This window comes from Lampetra fluviatilis, chromosome 42 (genome assembly GCF_964198595.1).
Source record: "Lampetra fluviatilis chromosome 42, kcLamFluv1.1, whole genome shotgun sequence".
In the NCBI taxonomy this organism is placed as follows: domain Eukaryota; kingdom Metazoa; phylum Chordata; class Hyperoartia; order Petromyzontiformes; family Petromyzontidae; genus Lampetra; species Lampetra fluviatilis.
This window is the reverse complement of record NC_136316.1, coordinates 7,957,392-7,984,717: the sequence shown is the minus strand read 5'-3', so window position 1 is coordinate 7,984,717 and position 27,326 is coordinate 7,957,392. Positions and strand designations below refer to the sequence as shown.

The following is a 27,326-nucleotide window of genomic DNA, read 5'->3' as shown; positions in this document are numbered from 1 at the left end:
CTGATCTGTAATGTTATTGGAATTCGGCGCTAGTCACGGAATGTCAATAACGACCACCATGTTCGAACATAAAGGTGCTCATAAGTGTATTTGGTACCAGAGCACCTTGGGCCGAAGTTCAATGATTGACTTTATAGTTTTAACATTGGACCTCAGGCCGTATGTTATGGACACTCGGTTGAAGATAGGGGCAGAGCTGTCAACTGATCACCACCTGGTGGTAGTTGGATCCGACGCTTGGGCCACCGACCAGATCGACGTGAAAGGCCCAAACGAATAGTGCGGCTTTTCTGGGAATGTCTGGTGGAAGACCCAGTGCAGAAATATTTCAACTGCCACTTCAGGGAAAGCTCCGATGCTCCAGGGGAGGTCGTGGACATTGAGTCCGAGTGGACGATGATCAGGACCTCGATCGTCGATGGAGCTGCGAAAAGATGTTGCCTGAATGCAGTTGGTGCTTGTCATGGCGGCAACCCTAGGACCCGCTGGTGGACACCAGTTGTGAGTTAAGCTGTCAAGCTGAGAGGAACCGGTTTGCCAAGAGGGTGGCAGTGGTAGCAGTCGCTACCGCTGGGCATAGGAGGAGTTTGGAAAGGCCATTGAGAGGAACTACCGAGCAGCCTCAAAGAAGTTCTGGCAAACCATCCGATTCCTTAGGAGAGGTCGACGGAACGTGGCCCAGGCTGTTCTCAGTAAGGGTGGCGGCGTAACATTGAACTCAAGTAAGGAGATAGGCGAGAGGTGGAAGGAACACTTTGAAGAGCTCATCAACCCGGTGGAAATGCCCTCGTCTCAGGAGGCAACAGGCAACCCTGGAAACAGCTGGGGGGGGGGGGGGGAGGGGGGTCGGATCCATCACGGCTGCTGAAGTCGCTGTGGCAGTCGAGGGCCTTCATAGCGGCAACGCTCCTGGGGTGGACGAGATCGCCCAGAGTTGTTAAAAGTGCTGGACAGTGTAGGAGTGCTGTGGTTAACACACATCTTCAATGTTGCATGGAAGGCGGGTTACAGTACCTTTGGATTGGCAAACTGGAGTCGTGGTAACAGTTTTTAAGAAAGGGGACCAAAGGGTGTGCTCCAACTACAGAAGGGTCACACTGCTCAGCGTCCCAGGTAAAGCCAATGCCAGGGTGCTGGAGAGGAGACTACCCCCAGGTGGTCGAGACTCCGATTCAGCAGGAACAATGCGGATACCGTTAGGGTCGTTGAACAATGGACCAGCTCTTTTGCCTCTCAAAAATATTTGAGGGGTCATGAGAGTATGCTTCTCAAGTCTATCTCTGCTTTGTAGACCTGGAGATGACATTTGACCGTGTTCTCCGTGATTTTCATGGACAGGATATCAAGGCACAGCCGAGGTATGGAGAGTATCCAGCACGGGAGCATGGAGGTGGCGTCGCTGCTTTTTACAGACGACGTTGTCCTCTTTGCCTCGTCAGTCTGTGATCTCCAGCATGCACTTAAACGGTTTGATGCCGAGTGTGAAGCGGCTGGGATAGGATCAGCACCTTCAAATCTGAGGTCATGGCTCACTCCCGGGAGATGGTGCCTTGTGCTGTCCAGGTGAGGGGGAACAGGTGCCCTTAGTGGAGGAGGTTAAGTACCTGGGGGTCTCGCAACAATACAGCTGGCGCTGTATTGTTGCGGGCGCTGTACCGTTCCGTGGTAGTGAAGCGGGACCTGAGTTCTCAAACTAATCCCTCGGTTTGCAGGTCGATCTACGTTCCCACCCTCTCCTATGGTCATAAGCTTTGGGTGATGACCAAAAGGATGAGATCACGGGTAAAAGGGGCCGAAATGAGATTTCTCCGCAGGGTTGCCGGGCTCACTCTCCGTAATTGCGTGAGGAGCTTGGTAATCCGGGAGAGCCTCAGAGTCGAGCCGCTGCTCCGCCGGATTGAGAGGAGCCAGTTGAGGTGGTCCAGGCACCTGGCAAGGATGCCCGCCGGTAGACTCCACCTGCAACTCTACCGGGCACATCCCACTGGGCGAAGACCTCCGAGCCAGCCCAGGAGCCGCTGACGGGACTATGTCGCTCAGCTGGCCTGGGAACGTCTGTGAATTCCCTAGGAAGACCTAGAGTATGTCGCCAAGTAAAGGCAGGTCTGGACCGCCCTACTCAACATGCTGCTGCGACCCTCACCAGGACAAGCGGATTGAGAAACGAACAAACGATTATTTAGAAATTATTATTTATTAACGATTGCATTTTTTTTTACTCTCTGCGCTCCTCTGACGTTTATGGTAGGAAATGACAATATCTTGGACAAAAGCATTTAAAATTGGTTCCCACTTATTGAAATAAAAAAAATAAGCATTACTCTGGATAATAATTACTACTAGCTAAACTACCCGGCTTTGCCCAGGAGTTGGATTCACGACGCCCGGCCGCCTTTGTCTCCCCAGTGGCGATGTTCACACACCACACCAGTTACTCGTTTGAGGCTGAGTCGACCTAGGGGAGGCCCAGGACCGGTTAAAATAATCGTCACCGGTGGTGGCCGTGAGCGGGAATCGAACTCGGGTCGGCGGGTTCGTAAGCGCAGCGCGCTAACCACTACACTACAATGCGTTACGCTTCCACAGATTTGACGTCACAGCTCAGTTGCCGTGCAAAAAATATATGCATTATTGAGCTCCCTCCCCCCCAAAAAAAGGCAAAAGTGTATTTTTATAATTTTTGCATGGTGTACAGTCTGGAAAGTACTCACATGGCAAATTTCCAGTTTGTTGCATGTCGGGAAGTAAGCTAAACATTTTGAACAGACACACATATTCACAACTTTGCCTTTTATATATATGGACATATATGATAACACGCACAGGATAATCTTTTGGATTTGCCTGCCCAGGTTGCTACTGCTGCTGTTGTTATTGTTCATTTGTGTTTTACCCCTGAATAGCAATCAGAATGAAAAGTAAAAGCGAGAGTGCTGGAATTTGTGTTGCTGTTGATCGTGGAGAGAGAACGATTTCATTAAGGAGAGAGGCGACATTGTCATGGACAGACAGCCAATATTTCGCGATGCGTTTGCAATAAAATGAGTTGCAAACGTCAGCACAAAGCAATAAAGGCCAAAAGCTGTCTCTGCACCGGCAGCTGTGATTTCATCAGCAACGACGGGAAATGTTAAATCAAACTTGAGGGTGAACTACGGCTAAGGGTAGACCTGTACACAAACGACTTTGGTGTGGTTCTTGGGCAGTACATCTCTGGTTGTATTAAAGCGCACAGTCGACAATAGCTCTGTTGTACAATGGCTTATCGTTGCACCCCAAATGAATCGATGTAAGAAGTGCACATTATTTTCAGATGGCGTATGAATCGCCCCCCACTGAATGATGCTCACGGTGGTCACCCATCCCAAGTACTATGCCAGGCTTGCCGCTGCTTTGCTACCGAGCTTTGACGATATCTGGCGCGTTTCGGTTTCTTTACTCATATGCTGTGTGTGTAAATATGTGTGTGTGTGGGGAGCGGTGGCACAGTGGTTAGCGTGCTGTGCTACGAACCCAACGACTCGAGTTCGATTCCTTCTCACGGCCACCAGCATTGACGATTATCTGAACCTGTCCTGGGTCTCCCCTAGATCGACTTAGCCTCAAATGAGTACCTGGTGCAGTGTGTAAACTTCGCCTCTGGGGAGACAAAGGCGGTCGGGCATGGTGCTGGCCACCCACCCCCTCGTGTGCAGTCCCGGCCTTCATTGGTGCTCGCTAACAGCACTTGTCACAACAGTCTGTTAAGGCAATACGGGGGATCTTTATCTTTGTGCGTGTATATATATGTTGATGTTGTTGTTGGTGATGTTTCCGATGGTGATAGTGATGTTGATGTTGTTGGTGGCGATGCTGATGTTGTTGGTGGTGCAGGGCTGCTCCTGGTCAGTCATCTTCGTGGACACGGATGCTCACAACCGCAACCGACAGACGCTGCACTCCCTGCTGCCCCGCGAGTCTCGCTCTCACGTCAGTGACAACAGCAACAATAACATTGGCAACAACAAGAACGCAACAAAACATAACAGAACACAACAATGACACAATAGACGCAAAATATATGCAGCCCAGCAATCATAAATAACAGCACAAAGACGTTAACAAAAATAAATCGCGCAATAACAACACATCAACAAGACAACATTGACACAGTTGCACGGAAGCATCGCGTAAAAACCACAGTACAACATTGACTCGATGGCACTGACACAACGATTTGAACTTGATACTATCCAAACCGTTATGGTGGCAGGGTGGTGATGGTGCAGCGAGAAGTTTCAGTTTCGTTTATTTGGTATAGCCCTGTGAGCCATTCGGCTCTTGAATCGGGTGCAACCGCAACAAACAAAAACATGAACAAGAAACATCTTGAAGTGACTACGCGCAAACATAAAAATCCAGGAAAAAACTGCAAAGTCTTCCAGAAAAAGCACCGTATATCAATGGGAAGGACCTGGGTTCGAGACCAAACTCTGGAGCATCCCTGTGTGTAGTTTGTATTGTTCTCCTGCTGTTCTGCATGGGTTTCCTCTAGGTTTTCCGGTTTCTTCCCACAGCTGGTATTGGCAAAATTTCCCCATAAAAAAAAATACCGGCGTTTAACTCTCAGGATTACATGATTTCGAGTCACCTTAAACACAACACTGTGATCTCGGCGAAATGGACGTCATTATTTCGAAGCCATATGTAATCAGTAGAGCTAGATTCCACAAAAAAGGCTTTTTAAAGGCCAGAAACTGATCGGATGAGATCTTTGAGTGAATCAACTCATGGCTAGAAGACTTCGACATTAGTATTTTAGCTCCTGAACGTACCGTTTTTGCCATCATGCGCAAGGATAGAAATGCATCAAAATTTTGGGTTGTGCACTCTTACCACAACACAAGTATGTATGTTTAACTTATTTCGCACCGTACATAGCCAACCGTGCGAATCAGAGGTGCAGGGGGAAGGACAACAAACTCAACACAAAACTAAGTAGGAGTCCAAACACCGGAGTGTGCCACGCTCGTGGGCCAGAGGGAGAGTTTTTGCTCCGAGCCCGCCGAGCGAGCGCTGTGGCACGGTAGAACAGACGCAGCGAGGATAATTAATTCCTAAACTGGACTAATTGTGTCTGCGCCCGGCTTCAGCTGAATTGGAAGCATGGTGGTGGAGTGGGCAGGGAGGGGGAATGTGAAACCGCCCTAAGCGGATTACAGGTCCGGAATCTTCTACCCAGCGGGAGGAGATTTATCGGCAGAAATTCCTCGTTCTAATTACATCTGGCCAGGTTTGCTTCCGTGGGCTGCGGCTGTCAGGAGCGGCGTCCCCGCAGCACATTTTCTATATTTGATTATTTATTTATTACCACTACTACGACCACCACTCCCAGTGGTGCAGTGGGGTGCACGCGGGGTTTGCGATTTAGAGCTCACCGGTTTGAATTAATCTCCCGGCGCGGTAGTTTAAAAAATGTACTTCCTTATGCCTTAAGATAAACTCTCTTCAATGAGGACGCATGTCTGTTGCAAGGTTCAAGTTGATTTTGTTAAACAACGTTAGAACTCAAGAGACCGGGTGAGTCTCTCGAGTGTGTGAATGAGTGAGTGAATGATGGAGTGGGTGAGTGAGATGGTGGATGAGTAAACGATAAGAAAGTATGAGTGAGTAAAAATGTATTTTATTTAACCAGGTGTGAACTCACGAGACCAGCATGAGTGTCATATAACACATTCCTGCGGAGGGAGCTGGTAGGGACGTTGGGTTGCTCGGTCAATGGCCAGGGTCAACGGCGGCGTGGTGTATTCTGCAAATATGCCCGACTGTGAGGGCGGGCACAAGTCGGCGTGAGTAGGTTAAACGTTGAGTTTTATAAGGGCACCACGGGGTGACCAGCCCCTCCCCTCCCCACCCCTCCCACCCCCCACCCAGCCCCACCCTCCCCACCCAGCCCCACCTTCCCCACCCAGCCCCTCCCCACCCAGCGCCTCCCTCCCCACCCAGCCCCTCCCTGCACGACGGACGGACGGACGGACACAATAATCCCCTGTGGGCTGGTGTAATCAGGAGGTTCCTACCAGTATAACAGTGGCCTGGGTAACGTCTGCCACTATGGGGCAATGGTTTCTGCCGTGTGTATAATCGCAGTTGAGTAATTTGCAGGTGAGATCTTGTCAAACTACGTGACAAATGTATTGATGTCACACGACCTTTAAATTTGGTCATGGGAAAATATCGAGCGAGGAATATAATCCCTGCCCGGTCGTCATCCATGGTAATGTGGAATTTCCACCACCGCTTCAGGTTGACCAACGGATAAAGTCTGCCGCCCCATGGCTCGTATTAGCAGAGAGACACTTGGCACTGGAGGGCTTTGGTGTGTGCGTGTACACGTGTGCGCATGCGTGAGCCTGTGCTGACAGTTGGACACGCTTTGTTAGCTCAAAACACATTCAATTTCACTTTAGTCAACACAGGCTGCTTAATTGAAGGGCGTCGTGGCATTTATTACAAATTGAGTGGCGATTCCACAGTGTGCTCTGCAGATTGCCGTGCTGGTAATTAAAGCCTATATGTCCCAATGTAATTGAAAACAAATTCCGTATTGAAAATTAAATTGAAAATCAAACCGTCACTTCCCATTGCAAGTACAAATCACCGACATGCTCCCGAATGATTGGAGGATGTATTTATTTGTCAGATTGGAGTGGCAATGCATTTATTTGACTGAGTGTAGTTATGGTCACGAACAGTTTATTATGATTATCCTTATTGTTACTTTGCTTGTTCACCCAGGAGAGCCTCACCGAGTCTCAAGGCTCTTTTTCAGGAGGGTCCTGCCAAAGTTTTCACAGTAGAGGGTGATGTTGCCTCTGCCGTGTGTAACCTCAATTTTGTATTTTTTCTGGTAATCTTTCAGCATTGGGAAGTTTTGGCCAATACCAGTTCCACTGTCGAATTTGTTTTGTTTTAGCTATGGGCGCACACCAGAGAATCCAGAGCAAATCCACAGGGTGGGAACATACAAACTCCATGCAGAAAGTCACTCGAATTGCGAATTGAACCCAGATTCTTCCTGCTGTGAGGCACAAATGTTGCCACCGCACCACCTCGCCACCCAAAATTTATTTTAATGCAAATCTAGCTGTGAATATCATCTTCAGCAGCAGCCGTGCTTTATCCACTGCTGGATAAATCCTTCGCAATGTCATTGCCATCCCTGTTGGTCCTGGTCGCGATGAAAGACCTCACGTTGTCGCCTTTCCTCATCAGAGAGAGGCGCCGCTGTTAGCGCTGCTCTACAGTTACATCCCCCCGTTGTGTTGCAGAACACCGACGCGGCCCTGCTGCCGGTGCTTGGCTACCCGGCATTCGCCGTCGATGACGATGCCCTGCGGCACCAGGCACTGGACAAGGTGGTACGCAAGCTGCGCGGCCGCTACGGCTTCCGCAGGTTCCTGCGCGACGGATATCGCACGGCGCTCGAGGAGGAGCACCGGCGGCACTACCGGCCCGCCGAGATCAAGGTGACGAGCTCGTCACAGTCGCGGCGGTGGTGGCGGTGCCGCTGCTCACAATCCGGGTTTGTTTTCGTCAAGGGCATTTCTGTCCGGCTTTCATCTCCGATTAGCACGGTTGGCCACGCACTGCACGAAAGAAGTTCAACGCACGTACATACAACATGCGTCGTTTGGCTGTTAAAACGAAGCCACTGACCCGAGTTTCGAGACAATCCCCCCCACCCCCACCACTATTCACTGGAGTTGAGAAATGCACCGCAGGTCTACGCGTAGAATTGTAGTGGGCAGGGCATAGACGCTGAAAAGAAGAGATGGTGGTGATCCTGAGTGAGTCGGTGAGTGAGTGGTAGGTGAGTTGTCGGTGAACAGGTGGGTAGGTGCATAGGTGTGTTGTTTGGTGAGTAGTAAGGTACCACTCAATATTTGTTTCTGCTTTATTTTACTCTGTTTTCGCGTGCAGTGCAATTCTTCATCAGTTGCAGTGTTTGTGAGTGTAATTTCATTTTGCTATGGGTTTAATGGTCTTACATTCCTCCAATTTAGCAGAGTTTTATTGCATTTCTTTTTAGTTCTTCTAGTATCCGCTTCCACGGGCTGCTGTCAATTAGACAGTTCCACTGCTCTGCAAGCGCTCCTGATGGAACATTTGTCTCATGATGTGACGCCGATAGAAAAACCGGGATAAAATCATAAAAAAAAACAACAACAAAAGTGTTGCAGAAAAAGTTAAACGTTTTTATTTTATTTTGCTGTTCAGTTTTTTTGGTTTTTTTGCACATTGTTTGCTATGGCAATGTTTATCTTAATTGAATCATTATTCCTCCTTTAGCAGCCATTAAGGGTTTAAATTTCTGGTGATTAACCTAGCTATGACCTTCATCCGCTTGCAATGCAACCATCACCACATCCCCGTCCCCAGTGCGTGCTGCACAGCATTCCGAGTGGAAGGTTCCTACTCTTGACTTTGCGGACAGCTCCCCGCGGTGTCACTGCCAGCAGCCGTTATGTTCCAAGACGTCCCACAGTGTCGCAGCCAGGGCCACGAGTAACCGCAACGACGTGAGGAGGTTTCTCGCCGTGGCTAGAAGCCTAGAAGGATCGCAACGGCGTGGCGGCGGCTTCATCCAGCAGTGGATAGATCGGAGGGCCCGGCAACCAAATTAACAAGCCAAGCCATTTGTTTCGAATTCGGTAAAAAAAACACGGTATTTCAAGAGCCGCAATGCACGTGAATACGAGACGGGTCACTCTCGGTTTCTTGGGTTTCCTTCTCAGTTTCTTGGGTTTTACCAGGTAAGGTCCACTGCGCTCTTTTTTCAAAAGTGACCTGGCCACAAATGATATCTCAACGAAGTGGCTTATCACGTGGAAATGTATAGAAGCCCAAATGTTCTAAAAGTGTGTTTCTAAATGTGGAGGGAATAACAGGAGGACCCGGAGAAAAATCCACACGACCACGGGGAAAACAGGTAAACTCCAAATATACAGCGGCCGTCGGGTTCGGGATCAAACTCCCGACCTCCTGCGTACCAGGCGAGGTAGTTAACATCTCGCCATTGTGGCGCCCCTGTCTCTTGAGTTTCCCTATCAGTTCATTATTTTTTTTCCTCCAAGGATTTTTCAGTCGGGGGTCTCACTGAGTTGTACCGTTTGGGGTTGGCGTGTGTGCAATGTGCGCAACGTGGACAGACTCTACAGAGGGGAGGGCTTAGTAAGTGTTCTCGGTGCATCTCCACGGAGCTTTTCTTGCTCAGCCACTGCAAACAATCGGCGTGAGAGCTCGCGTACGGCGCGGCCCACTCTCAGAAGCATTTCCCCTCCCCCTGTTAAGCCGCGAATTGGTTTCTTAAATAAATAGAGTCGTCTATTGACCGCCATGCTGACAATTGACCACTTATCGGCTCCGGCTTCTAACGTCGATGAAACGGCCAAGGGCCGGCAGGACAAGAGCTGGGGAGCGGCTCAGGAGCGCTGCTGCTGCTGCCAAATGGAAGTCATGGGGGGCAGCGGTGGGGGGGCAGCACCTGGATTACTTAAACATCTCAGAGGTTAACCCAGCTTGTGCATCGCCATCTATATCTACGTGACAACGATGATAATACTTTACTTTTATATAGCAGTGTCATTCATGCCAGCAGCATCCCACAACGCTGTACATTAATTCGAAATATAAGGACCAAATCCCATATACTGTGGTTGGCTATGCACGGCAAAAAAGAAGTCCAACACACACACACACCAAGCAAATGACAATCCTACTACCAAGCACAATAAACAATAAATAAACAAATAAAGAAATGGCATCAAGCAAAAAGCACAAACAACAAAAAAGTAAACACAAAATAAATTAGTCCATGATGATGATAATGTTGACAGTGAGAATAGGTTTTCCCCGTTTTTCTGGCAACAAAACAGGTGTTACGATGTTAAAACACCAAATTGGTTAATGCAGACATGATTCCCTGTAAAAGTTTTCAGTTTGGTGTTTTAACATCTTAACACCTGTTTTCTTGCTAGATAAAAAGGGGAAAACCTATTCTCATATTTTGGTAATGGCCACGGCAATGATAACAGTGACTATGTTAATCAGGGCCGTGATGGCGATGATGGTGATAATATTTAAATGTACCCAGGAAAGCCTCACTGAGTCTCAGAAGATCCTTTTTCAGCAGGGACCTGACAAGTGTTCACAGAGTAGGAGGGGTAACGATTGCTCTGCGTGTAATCACAAATTGGTGATTGGCGGTGTGATTTTTCAAATTTGGCAAATTTATACCGAGACGCCCTCCGCGCAGTGCTCTGCTCTGCTCTTATGAATGACATCACGGGAACATTGATGTGAAGCAGTGACGTCACGTGGTTATCACAGCCGCAATCATAGTCAGGGCAGCTGCTGGATTCGAACCGCGAGGCCCTGCAACAAGCAGTGAACTCGTTACCGCTACGCCGTGTCACTGCCAACTCTTGATAAGCAGTGCATCACCCAAGTTAGTCTGCAGAGGCAGATATCCCATAATTACTTCTGAATAAATTTCGATTTAAAGCTTTCGTGACTGCAAGGATTCATCTTCTTGGTTCTTTCGGTAAAGTCACGTAGAAGGGAAGTAATAAAATAATAAAAATAAAACAATAAAATAATTCTCACGACGTTTCGACCACAACGCAAGCAGCCGTCCTCAGGTGAAGAATGAAACACCACCAAGCTTGGGGCATATATTTAAGCTGGGTTGGAGGGGGGGAGGTGGGAAGAAGAGCGCCTTGACAAATTTGCATATCAAGAGGAATTTAGCATATGGAAAATGCGTAGGAGGCGGGCAGCGGGGTTCAAATTAATATTATGCCCGTGCATTATGCAGGATTAGCAGCATCAAAGGGAGGGGGAAGGGGGGTAGCATTAACAAAGGAAAGGAATGTTAATAGTGTAATAAACGACTGGACCACGATGTCTGGCTCAGTGTCCTTTATTATTCGGTTCGTGCTGTACACCCACACGGCTGTCTTTACTCTGTAGCTTCTCCACGGTGCTGACTCCAATGTCGGCCCGATCCACAACAGCAGCTCCGCTGCTGTTTCTCTCACACAGCCCCCCTTGGCTGTACTCGCTGCTGCTCTTCTCCCTCCGCAGCTCTCACAGCTTCTTGCTCTCTCTCTCTCTCTCCGCAGCTCCTCCTGGCAGCCACACCGCTGCCTCTATCAAGCAGCCCCCTCTCTCTCTCTCTCCGCAGCTCCTCCTGGCAGCCACACCGCTGCCTCTAACTCGCAGCCCTCCTGGCTGTCTCCTCCCCAGCTGCACACCACTCCGCAGCTTGCTCTTATCTTCGGGGTTGGCTCCCGATCGCCGTCGGCGCCCCCCCTTCTCCACACTTGCCCGCGTGGCCTCACTCTTTTCCGCTCACACCCCGACTACCTTCCCCTTCCGGTTTACCCGCTTAAAGCCCCGAACCTTACCCCCACGTCACATGACTCCACCCCCCGTGACGTCACCTCCGGAAGGTCGCTTACGCCCGCATTACACCACCCTCCCCCGTAGAAAAATCCCAGCCGACCTCGGCTGACCAATAGCAAATCGTAATGCGGCGAACCGAGCTTCCCCCCCTAAAGGACACTAAGCATATAATGTAACAGCAAGAACAACAACAACGCAATCAACATCAACGATCGTACAAAAGCATGCAATAAATACAACTGTAAGAAAAAAATAACAAGACAGCAACAATCAACGAAACGTAAGCGATTTGGAACGTGTGCGGGTCGCCGGCCCGTCCCGGACGGTCGGCGGCCCACTCGCAGAACGGGAACGCGATGAAAGTCGAGGAACGACAGGGGGTAATCCCCCTGTCGCAGCTGGAAGTCCACCGCCGTCCCGTGTCTCTAAAGAGTTAGTCTTGGGCTTGTCCTGTGACCGTGCCCGCAGCTGGGTCGGAAGGGCTGCAGGGCTCGAAGGTCCCGCAGACCTGGCAGGCGTCCTCCGAGCAGGGCCCCTCGTCCCCCGCAATGTCACGGCCGGCCTGTCTGGAACAGGTACGACAGGCGCTCTAGCGAGATCAATGGACGCAGGCAGGGGAGAGTCAGCAGCAACAGACCCCGGCAAGGCAATATTGGGGGATGACGCATCATGTAAGGGAGCAACATATGGTTTCAAGCGCGACGTATGCACAACCCAGCGACGAGACCCAATCTGGACGCGTGCTGTCTGTGGGTTGGGAACCGCAATGAGGCGTACGGGACCATGCCAGGGTTTGTGCAATTTCGGCGAGGTCCCCGGACGTACCTGTGGACAATGAAGCCAGGCTAGGTCCCCAACCTTCCAAGGGCACTCCCCCTCAGACCGTCGCGCATATCGCTCGTTCCGGGCCTGGGCTTTGGCCGTAGCCACGCGGGCATTCTCCCGCGCCTCCGTGACTCGGCGAACCGTGTCCTGGATGTATTCAGGAAGTGGTTTCCGAGGTCCCTTCACCCCAGTTCCCAATTGCACATCCACCGGCGGCACGTTTTCCCGACCATACATAAGGTAAAACGGCGAATATCCTGTAGCCGCATGAGGCGTCATCCTGTACGCCGAAAGCACCCCGGGGATGTGCAGATCCCAATCTGATTGTTGTTCACTCACGGTATGGCAAAGCATGGCAGACAATGTCCTGTTCAGCCGTTCAACCATACCATCCGTCTGCGGATGGTATGGGGATGTCCGTACTTTCTTAGTCCCAAGGCCCGCGCACACTTCCGCCAATAATTTAGAAGAGAAATTCCTGCCCTGGTCCGTGAGGAGTCTCTCAGGCGCCCCCTTATCCATAATATACCCAAACAAAAAGGCGTCGGTAATGGCCGCGGCCGACTGATCGGGCAACGGCCAGGCCATCGGCCAACGGGAGAGGTACTCAACCCCTACCAGCAAATATTTATTACCCCTCGCCGATGGTGGAAAAGGTCCCAATATGTCCAGTGCCACCAATTCATTGACTCGAGACACCTGAATCGACTGGAGAGGCGGCACGTAAGGATGTTTCGGCGGCTTACGTTGTGCACACGCAGGGCACGCGCGCACGTGCCCTACGACATCTGTCGCCATGCCGTGCCAAAAATAATGACGTTGCAACGTCAACAAGGTCTTCTGCACCCCTAAATGTAAGAGAGTGTCACAATGGAGGGTTCTAATCAACTCGAACCGCAAGGACGTTGGTACCACCAGGCGCCAACGTTCCTGGAACCCCTCCCGCCACATAAGCAGACCATCTCGGAGAGCGGTTTGCGGCCCCACAGCCGTACTCGGACTCCCATTGTCCTTAGCAGACCGCTTCCGCAAGGACACCAATGACTCATCCATCATCTGTTCCCGGATCCAGACAGACCGCGGCAGATTCAAAACCCCGTCAGCCGGTCCCGGTTCCATCGGAGTGTCCGACTTCTCGACGGCCAGCGTGAGCGGCTGAGGGGGGTTTGGAATCGGCGAACACCTATGCGTCCCCGACTCACATTTACAAGGGCCGCGCCGCGGTAATCTGGAAAGTGCGTCAGCGTTCGCATGGCGCACACCCTTCCGATGTTGAATTTGGAAGGAAAATTCCTGTAGCGTGTCCAACCAACGTGCCAACTGTCCGGATGGCTGGTCAATTTTAAGGGCATATTTCAAGGCCGCATGATCCGTACGCACAATAAAAGAACGACCGTAGAGGTATGGTCGAAATTGCCGTAGGAAAAAAACAACCGCCAATAGTTCTCTGCGAGTGACACAGTAGCGGGTTTCCGCAGGAGACAAGACTCGGCTACCATACGCCACGACACGCTCTACACCCCCTTTAGACTGTGATAACACCGCCCCAATACCTGTGTCACTCGCGTCCGTATCAAGAATGAATGGGTGATCGAAATCGGGATAATCCAATGTTGGGGCCGTGGCCAATAGATCACGCAGACTCCGAAAGGCCGCCTCCTCCGGCTGTCCCCAAACAAACTTCCGTCCTTTACCCGTAAGGAGATGCAAAGGCCTCGCAATCGTCGCAAAACCCGGCACGAATCTTCGGTAATACGAGGCAAATCCCAAAAACCGCCGAACATCCCCCACGGTGGCCGGAGTCGGCCAATCCCGGACGCACGCCGTCTTTTCCGGATCCGTGGACACTCCCTCAGCGCTCACAATGTGCCCCAAATAACGGACGGACCGTTGCAGTAGGTGACATTTCTTTGGTTTGAATTTCAATTTGGCAGAACGCATCCTCGTAAACACTGTCTCCAGCCGCGTCAAATGTTCATCGAATGTGCGGCTGAAGACAATGATATCGTCCAAATATATAAGACATGTCTCCCACTGCAACCCCGTCAAAACGAGCTCCATCAATCTTTGAAATGTAGCAGGGGCCGCATTCAATCCCATCGGGAGACAGTTGAATTGAAATAACCCCTGAGGCGTACGGAATGCGGTTTTCTCCCGTGAGGACTCGTCAAGGGGAAGCTGCCAAAATCCCGAAGAGAGGTCCAGTGTGGAAAAGAACTTAGCCCCCGACAATGCGTCGAGGGAGTCATCCATACGCGGCAGAGGGTACGCATCTGCCACCGATATCTTATTCAATTTGCGGAAATCAACACAAAATCGCAATTTGCCATCCTTCTTCTTAACCAAGACGACTGGAGCGCCCCATGGGCTGTTAGATGGCGATATAATGTCCGCAGCCAACATGTCTTCCACTGCCCCCCGTACGTGTTCTCGCTCCGCAGGACTCATCCGATGCGAATTTAATCGAATAGGGGCAGCATCGCCCGTCTCAATGTGATGGTAAAGCAAGGAAGTGCGGCCCAAATCCAAATCATCGGAGCTGAACACATCGGAATATGTCAACAACAATTTACGCAGCGCACCACGTTGCTCCATGGACAGGGAAGAATTTTCGTCACATAATTGAGCAACCCAACGATCATCCGAACCCCTTGGCTCGGAAACCCCAGCAACAACTCCCCGGCTATGTGGACAATCATGGGTCGCAAACGCCGTAGTGGCATGTGCCACAACCGTACCGGCCGGGACACGGACGTTTTCTCCCCCCGCATTAAGCACCTGTAAAAACGGTAATTGATCCGGCCGGACGATGGTCTGTGCCCCCACTAACGCCAACCCGGTTGTTATCGTGGCGGACGGTGACAACAAGACCCCTACTGCTCCTAGCCGATCAGGCAGGGGCTTCCGATACCGCAAGGGTATAAGCATCTGTGTACCAGGTGGGATGTCCACAGATGCGACGGACAGCGCCTGCACTTGTACGGCCGAAGCAGGTCGCCCCCAGGGCGACGGCAGAAACGAGATTTGACGGCCCCCCGGCAGTTCAATACAATTCTCATTGATTTTGATCAAAATGGGCATCTTAGCCAAAAAATCGGTGCCTAACAAACAAGGAACCGCCAAAGATCTCGATATCAACACAACACCCGAGGCCGACACATCCCCAATAGATATCTTAGCATCCACCTGACCCACGATGCCCATGCTACCCCCGTTCGCAGCGACGCACGACCCATAAACCGGACGCACAGCCCCCGACGGAATGCCCAACAGATGGAAAATGACATCCGATATAATAGTCGCAGACGCCCCCGAGTCGACCAAAATGCGCACGTCCACACCTTGTATGGACCCCGGTACAGTGGACGAACCCGTAGCGGCCGCGACAACTCTCCGTGCCAATTTGCGCCACTGCGTAACTGAATGACAAGGCCCCGTCGATGGCCTTTCTTTAACAACAACAATAGGATCGCGCAACACAGGTGGTGGGTGAGGTGGAAAGCCTTGCCGAGTGTCTGGTGCGTGCCGACATGCCTGTTTCGGAGGATCTTTAGCCGACTTGACCGGTGCCGAGGCCTCCTGCTGCGGCGGAGCCGGGAAGCGGGCCCAGCAGTCTCTGGCGTAGTGGCCCCTACGCCCGCAGCGGAAACATTCGGCCTCGTTGCGCCGAAGCGCAGGCCTCGCCTCCTGACGGCCCCGTTCTGGTAGCACCGCGCGCGGTCTCGGCCCGCCGCGTCCCGTCCATGGAGCGGAGGCGGCCGTCAGTTGTTGAGGGCCCCGGTCATCCGGAACATAGACGGCCTGCGCAGGGTTCCATCCCAGCGCATCCCCATCTTTGACGGGCCCCCCCGTCCACGCCGTCACTTGTTTCCAGCGACGGAGGTTGAATTGCGCATCGAGACACTTAGCAGCCATCCGGGAAGTTAGCTTCTCATGCCCACACACAGGCATGGGGATCCCTAGATCCCGAGACAGCTCCAACATTTTCCCTAATATGAGAGGCTCAAGCAGGTCCTGTGGCGTCTCAGGATAAGCTGCCATGGCCAGCTCCAGCACCGCACCCCTGAACGCCACGGGCGACTCCTCTGGTGCTCGTTGTCGTTGAGCGAATCGCCGATGCGCATCATCTGGTGGCTCATAAGCATCGGCCATTTCTTGAAAAACACCACATAAAGTTGCCTTCTTATCGGTCGATATGGAACGGAAGAATCGGACAGATTCGTCGTCCAGGAGAGTCGGCAACACCTCCAAAGCCTCCGCATCGGTCCATCTTGCTGTGCGTACCGCCGCCAAGAAGCGGCAGGCGAACGCGCTCCAGTCCCCACCGACGGAAAATTCTTTAACTGTTGTAAGGTGGCGACTCCGACTCCTCTTCCCGCCGTCTTCCAATGGTGGTGGTTGTGATGGCAAATTCAAAATGGCGTCGGCCCGCGGCGTGGCCGAGATGGCGGTTTGGCGCCACGGAGCGCGCAAAATGGCGGCCTCTTGCCGCGTGGGCAATGGCGGCGGCAGGACAGGCAACGTGGCGGCCCGCGGCGTACCACTTGCATCATCCATCGTCCCTGGCGCGACGAGATGGCATAGATGCGCCAGGACGTCCTGAAGTGCCTCCAGTTGTACCGCCATCGCTTGCCATCGTTGATCCGCGTCTGATGATGTCGACGGACCCGCCACCGCCCCAACATCCTCCACACCCGTTCCCGTGGTCGCCTCAGCCTGGCTCTCCTCCACCACCCCAACAGGATCCGTGGTTGGAGGGAGTTCGTCGTCGTCGGACGAAGAAGCCGATGCAGGCGCCGGATTAACTTTCTTCCTCACTTGTTTCGACATGCCGTTGCACTTCCGACACCAGTGTAATAAACGACTGGACCACGATGTCTGGCTCAGTGTCCTTTATTATTCGGTTCGTGCTGTACACCCACACGGCTGTCTTTACTCTGTAGCTTCTCCACGGTGCTGACTCCAATGTCGGCCCGATCCACAACAGCAGCTCCGCTGCTGTTTCTCTCACACAGCCCCCCTTGGCTGTACTCGCTGCTGCTCTTCTCCCTCCGCAGCTCTCACAGCTTCTTGCTCTCTCTCTCTCTCTCCGCAGCTCCTCCTGGCAGCCACACCGCTGCCTCTATCAAGCAGCCCCCTCTCTCTCTCTCTCCGCAGCTCCTCCTGGCAGCCACACCGCTGCCTCTAACTCGCAGCCCTCCTGGCTGTCTCCTCCCCAGCTGCACACCACTCCGCAGCTTGCTCTTATCTTCGGGGTTGGCTCCCGATCGCCGTCGGCGCCCCCCCTTCTCCACACTTGCCCGCGTGGCCTCACTCTTTTCCGCTCACACCCCGACTACCTTCCCCTTCCGGTTTACCCGCTTAAAGCCCCGAACCTTACCCCCACGTCACATGACTCCACCCCCCGTGACGTCACCTCCGGAAGGTCGCTTACGCCCGCATTACAATAGTATGTAGCTGCAGTTACTAAACAACCACGTAAAAAACTAAAGTATAAACTACATAAACACTTACTTACTATACTCAACAATAAGCTGAGTTACTAACAGTAAGTAATACATTACAATTACTGTTAGTAACTCAGCTTATTGTAGAGTATAGTAAGTATACTGATGATGCTATGTAGTTTATACTTCAGTTTTTTACGTGGTTGTTTAGTAACTGCAGCTACATACTATTAACATTCCTTTCCTTTGTTAATGCTACCCCCCTTCCCCCTCCATTTGATGCTGCTAATCCTGCATAATGCACGGGCATAATATTAATTTGAACCCCCCCGCCCGCCTCCTACGCATTTTCCATATGCTAAATTCCTCTTGATATGCAAATTATTTTGTCAAGGCGCTTTTCTTCCCACCTCCCCCCCTCCAACCCAGCTTAAATATACGCCCCAAGCTTGGTGGTGTTTCATTCTTCACCTGAGGACGGCTGCTTGCGTTGTGGCCGAAACGTCGTGAGAATTATTTTATTATGTTTTATTTTTATTATTTTATTACTTCCCTTCTACGTGACTTTACCGAAAGAACCAATAAGATACTTCTGAATAATCGTGCATCTTTAGTCCACCCATCCTGCTACAAAGTAATTTTCATCATGTAACAGTCACCCTGATATGTTTTGTAATGTACAGGAGGTGAAACTCAGCCAAATTAAGACGGCGGGATTTTTTTGTGCATACATTGGTAATCGGGCTGAGTGGATCAACTCACTACGCTTGAGAGCACGGGTTAATGGCAGGCGGTCGAAACCTGGATTCAAACCCAGGACATCAGCGGTACCGGCTCACCACTCTGACCCCTGATGGAACCGACCTGCCGACCACTGGATTGCAAGTACAGCGTTGCTCAACGTTGCACCACGGCAGCACCCATTCTCGTCTGCGTAAAAATTAAACTCGCTGCATTTTTTCGTAATTATCTGCAAAACGTCATCAAGTCAAGCAGCACCCAGGCTAAATTGCACATGTTCGTGGGTACTGGCTCGGTGATTTACAGGCACAGCGGCCTTCTGAGACACACCCAGCCCCAGGACTCGAACCCTTGCCCTCGCCAGTCCCGACTCAGTGTAACCACTCGTGCATCATCCTCTTGACATGTTGCCCCTCGACCTCCACGGCGTGACCTCACCATTCCCCCACCCCAACGGTGCCGGCTCAGCTATTTCACAATGCAGATATCGGCCGAGACGCGCGCCCGGCTACACGAGGGCACTTGAACCCACAGGGTTCCCGGGGGGTTGTCGGCTCATTGGCTCTGACGCGGACATTAACCTCGCAAGCCCCCCCAAAACGCCGCGAGCCCCCCGCGCGCGCCCCGCTCCACCCTGCTCAGGCTACCGCGTTGAATATTTACAGATGATGGAGCGCATCGCCACGCTGTGCTAAATCACTTCGCCGTCGGGGCGGCGGTGCGGATATTCCCCCCCCGCGCCCCCTTCCCACCACCACCACCACCACCCCCTCTCCCCACTTCTATCGGCCGCAGGGCCCCAGCCCGCACTGCCACTTACATTAACATTGATTTCCGTTTTGGTTAAAAAGGGAGAGCTGATTTGAAGCGAGCCGCGGCGCTGGCTTCACGGCCCGCGTGGCCGCACCGGCAAATGGAGCGTGAAAATAAGAATGGGGCTACTCGGTAACGGTGCGCTCAGCCGCCACTCGCCGCACACACGCTCCTCCGAGCAAAACTCGGCTCCTATAACCCCAGGTTATTGTAGCACTCTTTTTTTATATTATTATCCTTTGTTGTATGTGTATGTTCAACTTATTTTGCACCGTACGTAGCCAACCGTGCTAATCGTAGTGTGCGGGGGAAGGACAGCAAACGAAATCCAAAAAGCAGTTCTAAAGAAATGAGTTTTCAATCTAGAAGATTTAGCAGTGCATAACCCCAGTGGCTTCTTAACAGCGTTCCAGACAGCCACAGAAGTGCATCCAAAGCGCGTGATGCAGTGATCATCTTTGTTTTATCATGTGAGAGGTGTACAATAAAACCTTGGATTGCGAGCATAATTCGTTCCGGAAACGTGTCCGTAATCCAAAGCACTCGTATATCAAAGCGAATTTCCCCATAACAAATCATGGAAACTCAGATGATTCGTTCCACAACCCAAAAATACTGTATTCATATAAAAATGATTAATACAAAATAGCTTTTTATATTTGTATTATTTAAATTTAATATAAAGTAATCACATTTATTAATTAAATGTAATCGTGGCTGGTGTGAGGGAGATGAGAGAGAGGAGAGGAGGGTTATTGTGTAGGACGACTTTCACTTGCAGTACAGTTACTAAAGAACAGTCACTACACTTGGACACAAAATTAAAAAAATGCTTTACGCACGCACTCGTGGTCACAACACTATAGTAAACAGTATACGCTCGCACGGATGTTGACTATACGAGTGAGGCACGCCGACTGAGACCGAGCATGGGAGACGATTACCCACAATCCCGCAGAGAGAGAGAGAAGAACCATCGGCTCAGTTGTGATCACGTGACACTCGGCAGATAAAGCGTATACTGTACGTACTGCTCTTATTGCAAGACATCGCTCGTTTATCAAATTAATATTTAGATTAAAAATTTGCTCGTCTTGCAAAACACTCGCAGACCAAGTTACTCGCAATCCAAGGTTTTACTGTATACAGTATAAGCTCGTTAAAGTAAAGTAATAACTTGCTGACCTGCCCGTACTGGACAATTGTGATAAAAAAAAATAACTTCATAGCTCATCAGATTCCTCCAATATAAAGCTTCTGATACTGATAGGTTTCCCCCGGGCTGGTTTGTCACACTGTGGTAAAGGCGTAGTTACACGTGTTTGGGCCATTTGTTCTCTGGCGGCAGTTTCAGAATGGAAAGTCTCGTCAGGATTTGAGCAGAGTTGTGCCTGGTGATTGTCCGAGTGTATGATTCGTCCTTTAGCTGCCACTCTTGTCACAAGCCGAGTCCATTGGCCATCGTCCCTTCAAAGTAATTTGTTTTTATGCTCAAGAGGCGATTTCGATTATTTTGCTGCTATAAATGTTCACATGATGAGCCATGTTGATATCAATTTCCAGATGGTAAGCTATTATTTGTGGCCAGGTCGCTTCTGAATAATGAGTGAATAGCTCAGTGGGCTTTACTTCGCTGTGGATTTCAGACCTGATGATGATTGCTTGTGTTGCAGTCGAAACGTCGTGAGAATTGTATTGTTTAATATTTTTATTATTTCATTATTTCCCTTCTACGTGACTTTACCGAAAGAACCAAGAATATGAATCCCTGCAGTCACGAAAGCTTTAAATCTAAAGATAAAAGTAGTTTAGTTTAGTATTATTTAACACGTAGGCTTTCGCGACCAATATTGATAATCAACGTTTTTGGGTTTAGATCGCGTTATTTATAAATGTGTCGTAACCCTCCACCACTCGACACGGCCAATCAGTAAAAAAGTGTCACGTTGACAAAAGACAAATAGTTCACTGCTTTAGCCCACCGGTGTGTTGAAGCGTGAAACCACAACATTTACAATTTGAGTACGACGTTTCGCTGGTACTTGCATCCAGCATCATCGGGCAATTCGCCAGAATGGCGACACATTTATAAATAACGCGATCTAAACCCAAAAACGTTGATTATGATTAGTATTATTTGTTGTAACGTTCTGACCAGCCCCTACTGGACATGTGTAAAAGAGATGTATCGCTCATCGGCTTCCTCCGTTATACATAATCATTCTGATTTTGATATATCCGAGTGAAACCCACCTACTCTTTTGCGACAGTCCAACATTGGAGTGGAGAAATAAAACACTCGAGATGAACGGCGAAAGCATTGTCCACCTCAGGTGCACTGCCGACATGAATTGTGATGACCAGTGATAGTGATTAAACACGGTGAAGTCTAAGCATCACTCACTCACCAGCAATGAAGCCGTGCTCGACTCCGCGACGTTTCAGGCAATGGCCCTACTTCACAGCGCATACGGAGACCAGAGAGGTAGACCGCTCAACCTCTCTACAATGGCCATTATTTACCGTACTGTACTTCTAACATATGCTTTCTCTTCTGAAGGCCACGGTGTTCCTGACTGATGCGTTGAGTTGTTAGTTAACTGTGCTTGTGCATCGCTGCCAATGCAGCAGCAGCAGCGCCGCCCAAGTGATTTTGTTCCCTTTTAAGAAGATGGCACTCACCTCTGAGTGCGCGAGGGGAGCGATTGAAACGCGATTAGCACGGTTGGCTACGTACGGTGCGAGCGAAGTTAAACGTGCAATGCGTACGGTGCGTAAAAAGTTAAACGTGCATGAACGCAGGCTGTCTGCCGCGGGTGTCGTTGCAGCTGTTTGACGGAATCGAGTGTGAATTCCCCATGTTCTACCTCTTCATGGTCATCGACGGTGAGTGGGTGACCTCACACACCTTTAATTGTTTTTATAATTATGAACCAGTATGTCACTCGTCATGTCACAGCCGTGCGAGATACGGAGCATTCGTATTTTGATTGCTCCCCTCCATCCCCCAAGTACTTGTCGTTGTAACTTGTACGGACATTTGTGAGGTGTTAATCGACTATGCTTCACCACGCAGGTCAATGCGGGTTGGTGAAGGCAGGGAGCATAGACGTTCGACCATAGAAATACCGCAGTACAGTACAACATAGGCTTTTGCTTTATTTCCCTCTGCTGCCTACCACATAGGCCTGCAGCAGCCCTATGGACAGCTGCTTGTGCGTGGTGGTCGCCCGTCCAGGCACTCCCCAGGATGTGACAACATGGGGCGCATTTTCGTGGACAGTACTATAATTTGACCACAAGCGCAGAAGCCATACGTTCCTACACGTACCAGATTCACACACGCACACACCTCACCTCCGATTAGCACGTACAGCGCGAAAGAAGTTCAGCATGCATACATTGCAGGATGACCCAAAGCCACACGATATGTGTGACTTTATTACCTTACATCCCTTAAACACAACGGTACCGTAAATCATGGGACGAGAGGCCACGTCCGGCAGGGACAGCCCGGGCAGCACCAGCGAGGCCCACGGCACCCAGGCTGGGCTAGGGGCGGCAATGGGGTCTAGCGGTAGCAAATTCGCCGCTTGTTGCAGGGGTTCAGCGATTAGAATCCAGCGGCCCGCCCAGATCAATGCTGCGGATTTTTATTAAATACGACGCGCCGCCGTCTGCTTCGCGGCGGACGTTAAAGATCCAGTGACGTTGTTCCAAAGTTGCAGAATCGGAAAAAATGACACCACAAATGACTCGGTTGAAATCCACACAGCAACCGTTGCGCCCTCCTGCGAAAACTTGGCAGGACCCTCCACAAATAGAATCATGAGACTCATTGAGGCTCTGTTGGGTAAACAAGCACGATAATCACTGGGTCCTTGACCACTGCATGTTTGCTACCGGTTATAAAATGTGCTTGAATGCATGGGAACTCTAACTGCTGAATCTGCTGTGAAATGCGCAGGTGTTTTCAATGAAAATCAAAACCAGACGCAGGAGTACCTGGCTCTTTTGGAAAAGGTTATACTGAAAACGTCTCAAGGTAAATGAAAACAAAAACTACTACGAACCCATGCACTCAACATTCATGCACGCACGTCCAGTTACGAGGGGCCGTTTTCCACTTGGACGCATCTTTTCCACGGCACAAACTGAGCCGCGCCAAGGCCGTGCCGACTCAGCCCGGCGTGGCTCAGGAGGCGGCCAAGTGTTTTTTTCCACTGCCGAAGCCGAGCCGAGCCGTGCCGCTGACGTCATGTGCAGCGAACGAGTCGAGACACGTGTCAAGGTGACGTGGTGGTGTCGTATTTGAGTTGTGTACCGACTGACGACGTCACACTCAATGAACGTTTCTCAGTATTTCTGCCGCTGGCCCTGCTTGGCCTCAAGCCAGATTCAGATACTTTGTGTGGCCAGCATATCACGATTCTGTTCTGACTTGGCAAAATAAGCGGCTAATGGAAAACCACACGTGCACCGTCTAGCTGGTGTGGTTCGGATGTGCTTGTGGAAAAGGGGTCGATCGGGGCAGCATTAACATCTTGGCAAATCGGCCAAAACCAAATCGTGCCGGTGATTTTACCCCATCATTGATTATGGAGGTATTGGCACATTTTTGTTAAATATCGAATGAAAAAGGGCATTTGCCAATAGTGCCCATCAATTCAGTTATTAACAAATACATTTGATGACAATGTTTGTGTTTTATTAAGTGGCCGCACAGCGGCAAGCACACCATACTGTACTTCTAGATTTGAAGCTTTCGTGACTGCAAGGATTCATACTCTTAGGTTTTTTCGGTAAAGTCACGTGGGTAAAACATCAAAATTAATGAAAATAAAACAAAAATCACGACGTTTTGGAGGCAACACAAGTCTCCGTCATCAGGTGGGACCGTCACAGCCGAATTAGCTGCATCAAAGGAGGCAATGATTCAAGATGTAATCCCTTATAAGCAAGTTGAAGGGGGGAGGAGAGGGGGGGGGGGCTCATCAGAATGTGGTAGCCAATGAATGGAACGTATCGGGAGGGAGGGGGGCGGGGCTCAAAGACAGCACGGAGTGCTAAGTACAACACATCGGGAGGGGGAGGGGGGGGGCGGGGCCAAAAAATTAAGACATGTACATCGGGCCCTCAGGATGAACGGATACTCTGACCGTACTATCCGCCAAGCTGTCTCTCCCACCACACAGAAACAGCCACTTGAAACTCCGACCAAAACCATCACGTTACCATACATAGCAGGCGTGACCAAAAAGATCTCCAAAATTCTAAACAAACATAAGATCCAAGTCCGATTCAGTACAGTGCATAAAATCCGTGATCTGATTCCATCTGTGAAGGATGTCGTTCCTGACTTACAGTATCCTGGAGTCTACAAATTGAGTTGCATTTGTGGTGATTGCTACATTGGAGAAACGAAACGTCATGTTTCTGATCGTGTCCGCGAGCACAAGTCAGATCTGAAACACGGCAGAACTGATTCTTCTGCCGTTGCCGATCATTGCTACAACTCGGTGGGCTCTCATGAAATTGTCTTTTCCGAGACCAAGGTTCTCTGCAAACCTCCCGGCTACCATCAAAGGTTTGTACACGAAGCCATACAAATATACAAACACAGACATAATTTCAACCGTGATGATGGGTACAAACTTAGTAATCATTGGAAAGATGTTATCAACCACGCAAAAAAGACTTAATTACACTTTTTTGGACCATCTTATCTGACAGGCACTATTTTACTTTACTTTACCGAGTGTTAACATCCCCAGTTATTTTTTAACAGTACTCTCTTCATTGTTCAGCCAGCATTGGTATAAACATGGGCATTTTCGTTCTTTTGTCTATCATGTGTATCAGGCCTCCCCTCCCCCTCTCTGTCCAATGTGTTGGCGTGTGCAGCAGCAACCGCGTCCAAGCCGTCGTCCATTTTATTGGTCCCGCCCCCCCCCTCCCGATGTGTTGTACTTAGCACTCCGTGCTGTCTTTGAGCCCCGCCCCCCTCCCTCCCGATACGTTCCATTCATTGGCTACCACATTCTGATGAGCTCCCCCCCCCCTCTCCTCCCCTCTTCAACTTGCTTATAAGGGATTACATCTTGAATCATTGCCTCACTTGATGCAGCTAATTCGGCTGTGACGGTCCCACCTGATGACGGAGACTTGTGTTGCTTCCGAAACGTCATGATTTTTGTTTTATTTTATTTTCATTAATTTTGATGTTTTACCTACGTGACTTTACCGAAAAAACCTTAGAGTACCATACTGTACGGCTATCGATTCCGAGCCACGGCTAACGTTAGTGGCGAGTGGAACCCGCACCATGCCTCTGCTGGAATAGCGCTTGCCAAGGTGCAGCGGGCATCAGGGTTGTCCTGACCGTGGTTCAAGGTGAACAGGGGAAACCCAGGATTTATCGGATGTCACACACCGCTGATTGAACTCTGGTCACCAGGGTCGCAGTGCACAGTGCTAACCGCTGCGCCCGTGTTCCACCACCATGATGGTAATTGTGGTATTGTTTTTTATGATGATGGTAACAGTGGTGATGTCTACAGGCCACACGATAATACCACGGTATTATCACGTCCCCGGGGAGTTTGTGGAGGGGGAGAAGAAGGAGCCGGGCAGCCAGCGCAGGTACCCGAGCGAGACGGGGCACGACGGACGCCTCTACCTGTGGGGCCAAGCGCTCTACGTCATCGCCAAGCTGCTCGGTGAGGGACTCCTCGCATCAGCATCAGCAGCAGCATCAGCGATAGTATCATCATCTTCAGCATCATCAGCAGCAGCTTTAGCATCAGCATTATTATCATCATCGTATTCAGCATCGTCATCAGTAGCAGTAGCTTTAGCATCAGCAGTAGTATCATCGTCTTCAGCATCATCACCATCAGCAGCAACATTAGCATCAGGAGAAGCATCATCGTCGTCATCGTGGTAATACTCCTGCTTCTCAGAAAAAAAAGTCCTGGGTTCGAGTCCATATTTGGGTGCCTTTTTGTGTAGAGTTTGTATGTCCCGCCTGTAGCTACATAAACACAGACAGAATGTCGCTGGCATTGGCCAAAACATCATCAATGCAGAGGACCCTCCGTCAAGAAGAGTCGTCAGACTCACTGAGGCTTTCCTGAATACAGCGACTGCGACAAACAAAATAAAGTGTGATGACGTTGACGGTAGCGATGATGATGGCGATGATGATGACGGTGGCGATGTCGATGGTGGTGATGATGACAATGGCGATGATGATGATAATGGCGATGATGATGATGGCAATGATGATGATGATTGTGGCGATGATGATGATGATGGCAATGATGATGATGGCGATGATGATGATGATGATAATGGCATTGGCGATGATGATGATGGGGATGATGACGATGTTGATGGCGATGATGATGATGATGACGGCGATGATGATGATGATGGCGATGATGACGATGATGATGCCGCCGCTGTCACCCTGCAGTGGACGGGCTGATCACCCCCCAGGAGCTGGACCCCGTGCGTCGCTACGTCCCCATGGGAGACAGACGCAACGTCAGCCTCCGCTACTCCAACCAGGTGCGGCGCGGACGCCGGCGGTAGCGGCGTCGTCACAACTGCTGGCAGCCGGTGTCAGCGCGATATGGTGGGGGGGGGGGGTAGAGGGGGTGGTGGGGGGGATTACACCGCATGATATCAGGTCCACGACAGTTGGATCAACCGTTCCGCGAGAATGTCGCTGTGCCGCGCTTGTCGTTGGTGATTTGTGTTAAATATTTAATTTCCCGATTAAATATTTTAAGAAACACCGGTGATGAACGTTCGCAGTCATGGACCTCCTCATTGTAGGCACACCGCGTCACCTCAAACACAACTAACACCAATACAGGAGGTGCTAGGATGTTGAAACGACAAACAGGCATCAAGGCTGCATGCAGCACACGTACTTGTGGTGAGACAAACAAACACAGCAGGGGGAGCAGCACTTCCCCTCCTTCTCTGCCACCACCGAAAGTAACGTTTGTCACGCGACCAATATCTATTTATAATTCGATTTTC

General features: G+C 50.5%; 1 protein-coding gene across 4 annotated transcripts in view; it reads left to right on the top strand.

Moving 5' to 3' along the window:
- LOC144946688 (phosphorylase b kinase regulatory subunit beta-like) overlaps window positions 1-27,326 on the top strand; it is a 146,675-nt gene that overhangs the window by 60,016 nt on the left and 59,333 nt on the right. For 2 of the 4 annotated variants that reach the window (XM_078875773.1, XM_078875775.1), the window contains exons 9-14: window positions 3,874-3,969; window positions 7,311-7,508; window positions 22,103-22,160; window positions 23,242-23,319; window positions 25,820-25,993; window positions 26,752-26,846. In XM_078875773.1, the coding sequence (XP_078731899.1) occupies window positions 3,874-3,969; window positions 7,311-7,508; window positions 22,103-22,160; window positions 23,242-23,319; window positions 25,820-25,993; window positions 26,752-26,846 (699 nt within the window). The remainder of the gene's footprint in view (window positions 1-3,873; window positions 3,970-7,310; window positions 7,509-22,102; window positions 22,161-23,241; window positions 23,320-25,819; window positions 25,994-26,751; window positions 26,847-27,326) is intronic. The other 2 variants (XM_078875776.1, XM_078875774.1) reach the window with 1 other exon arrangement.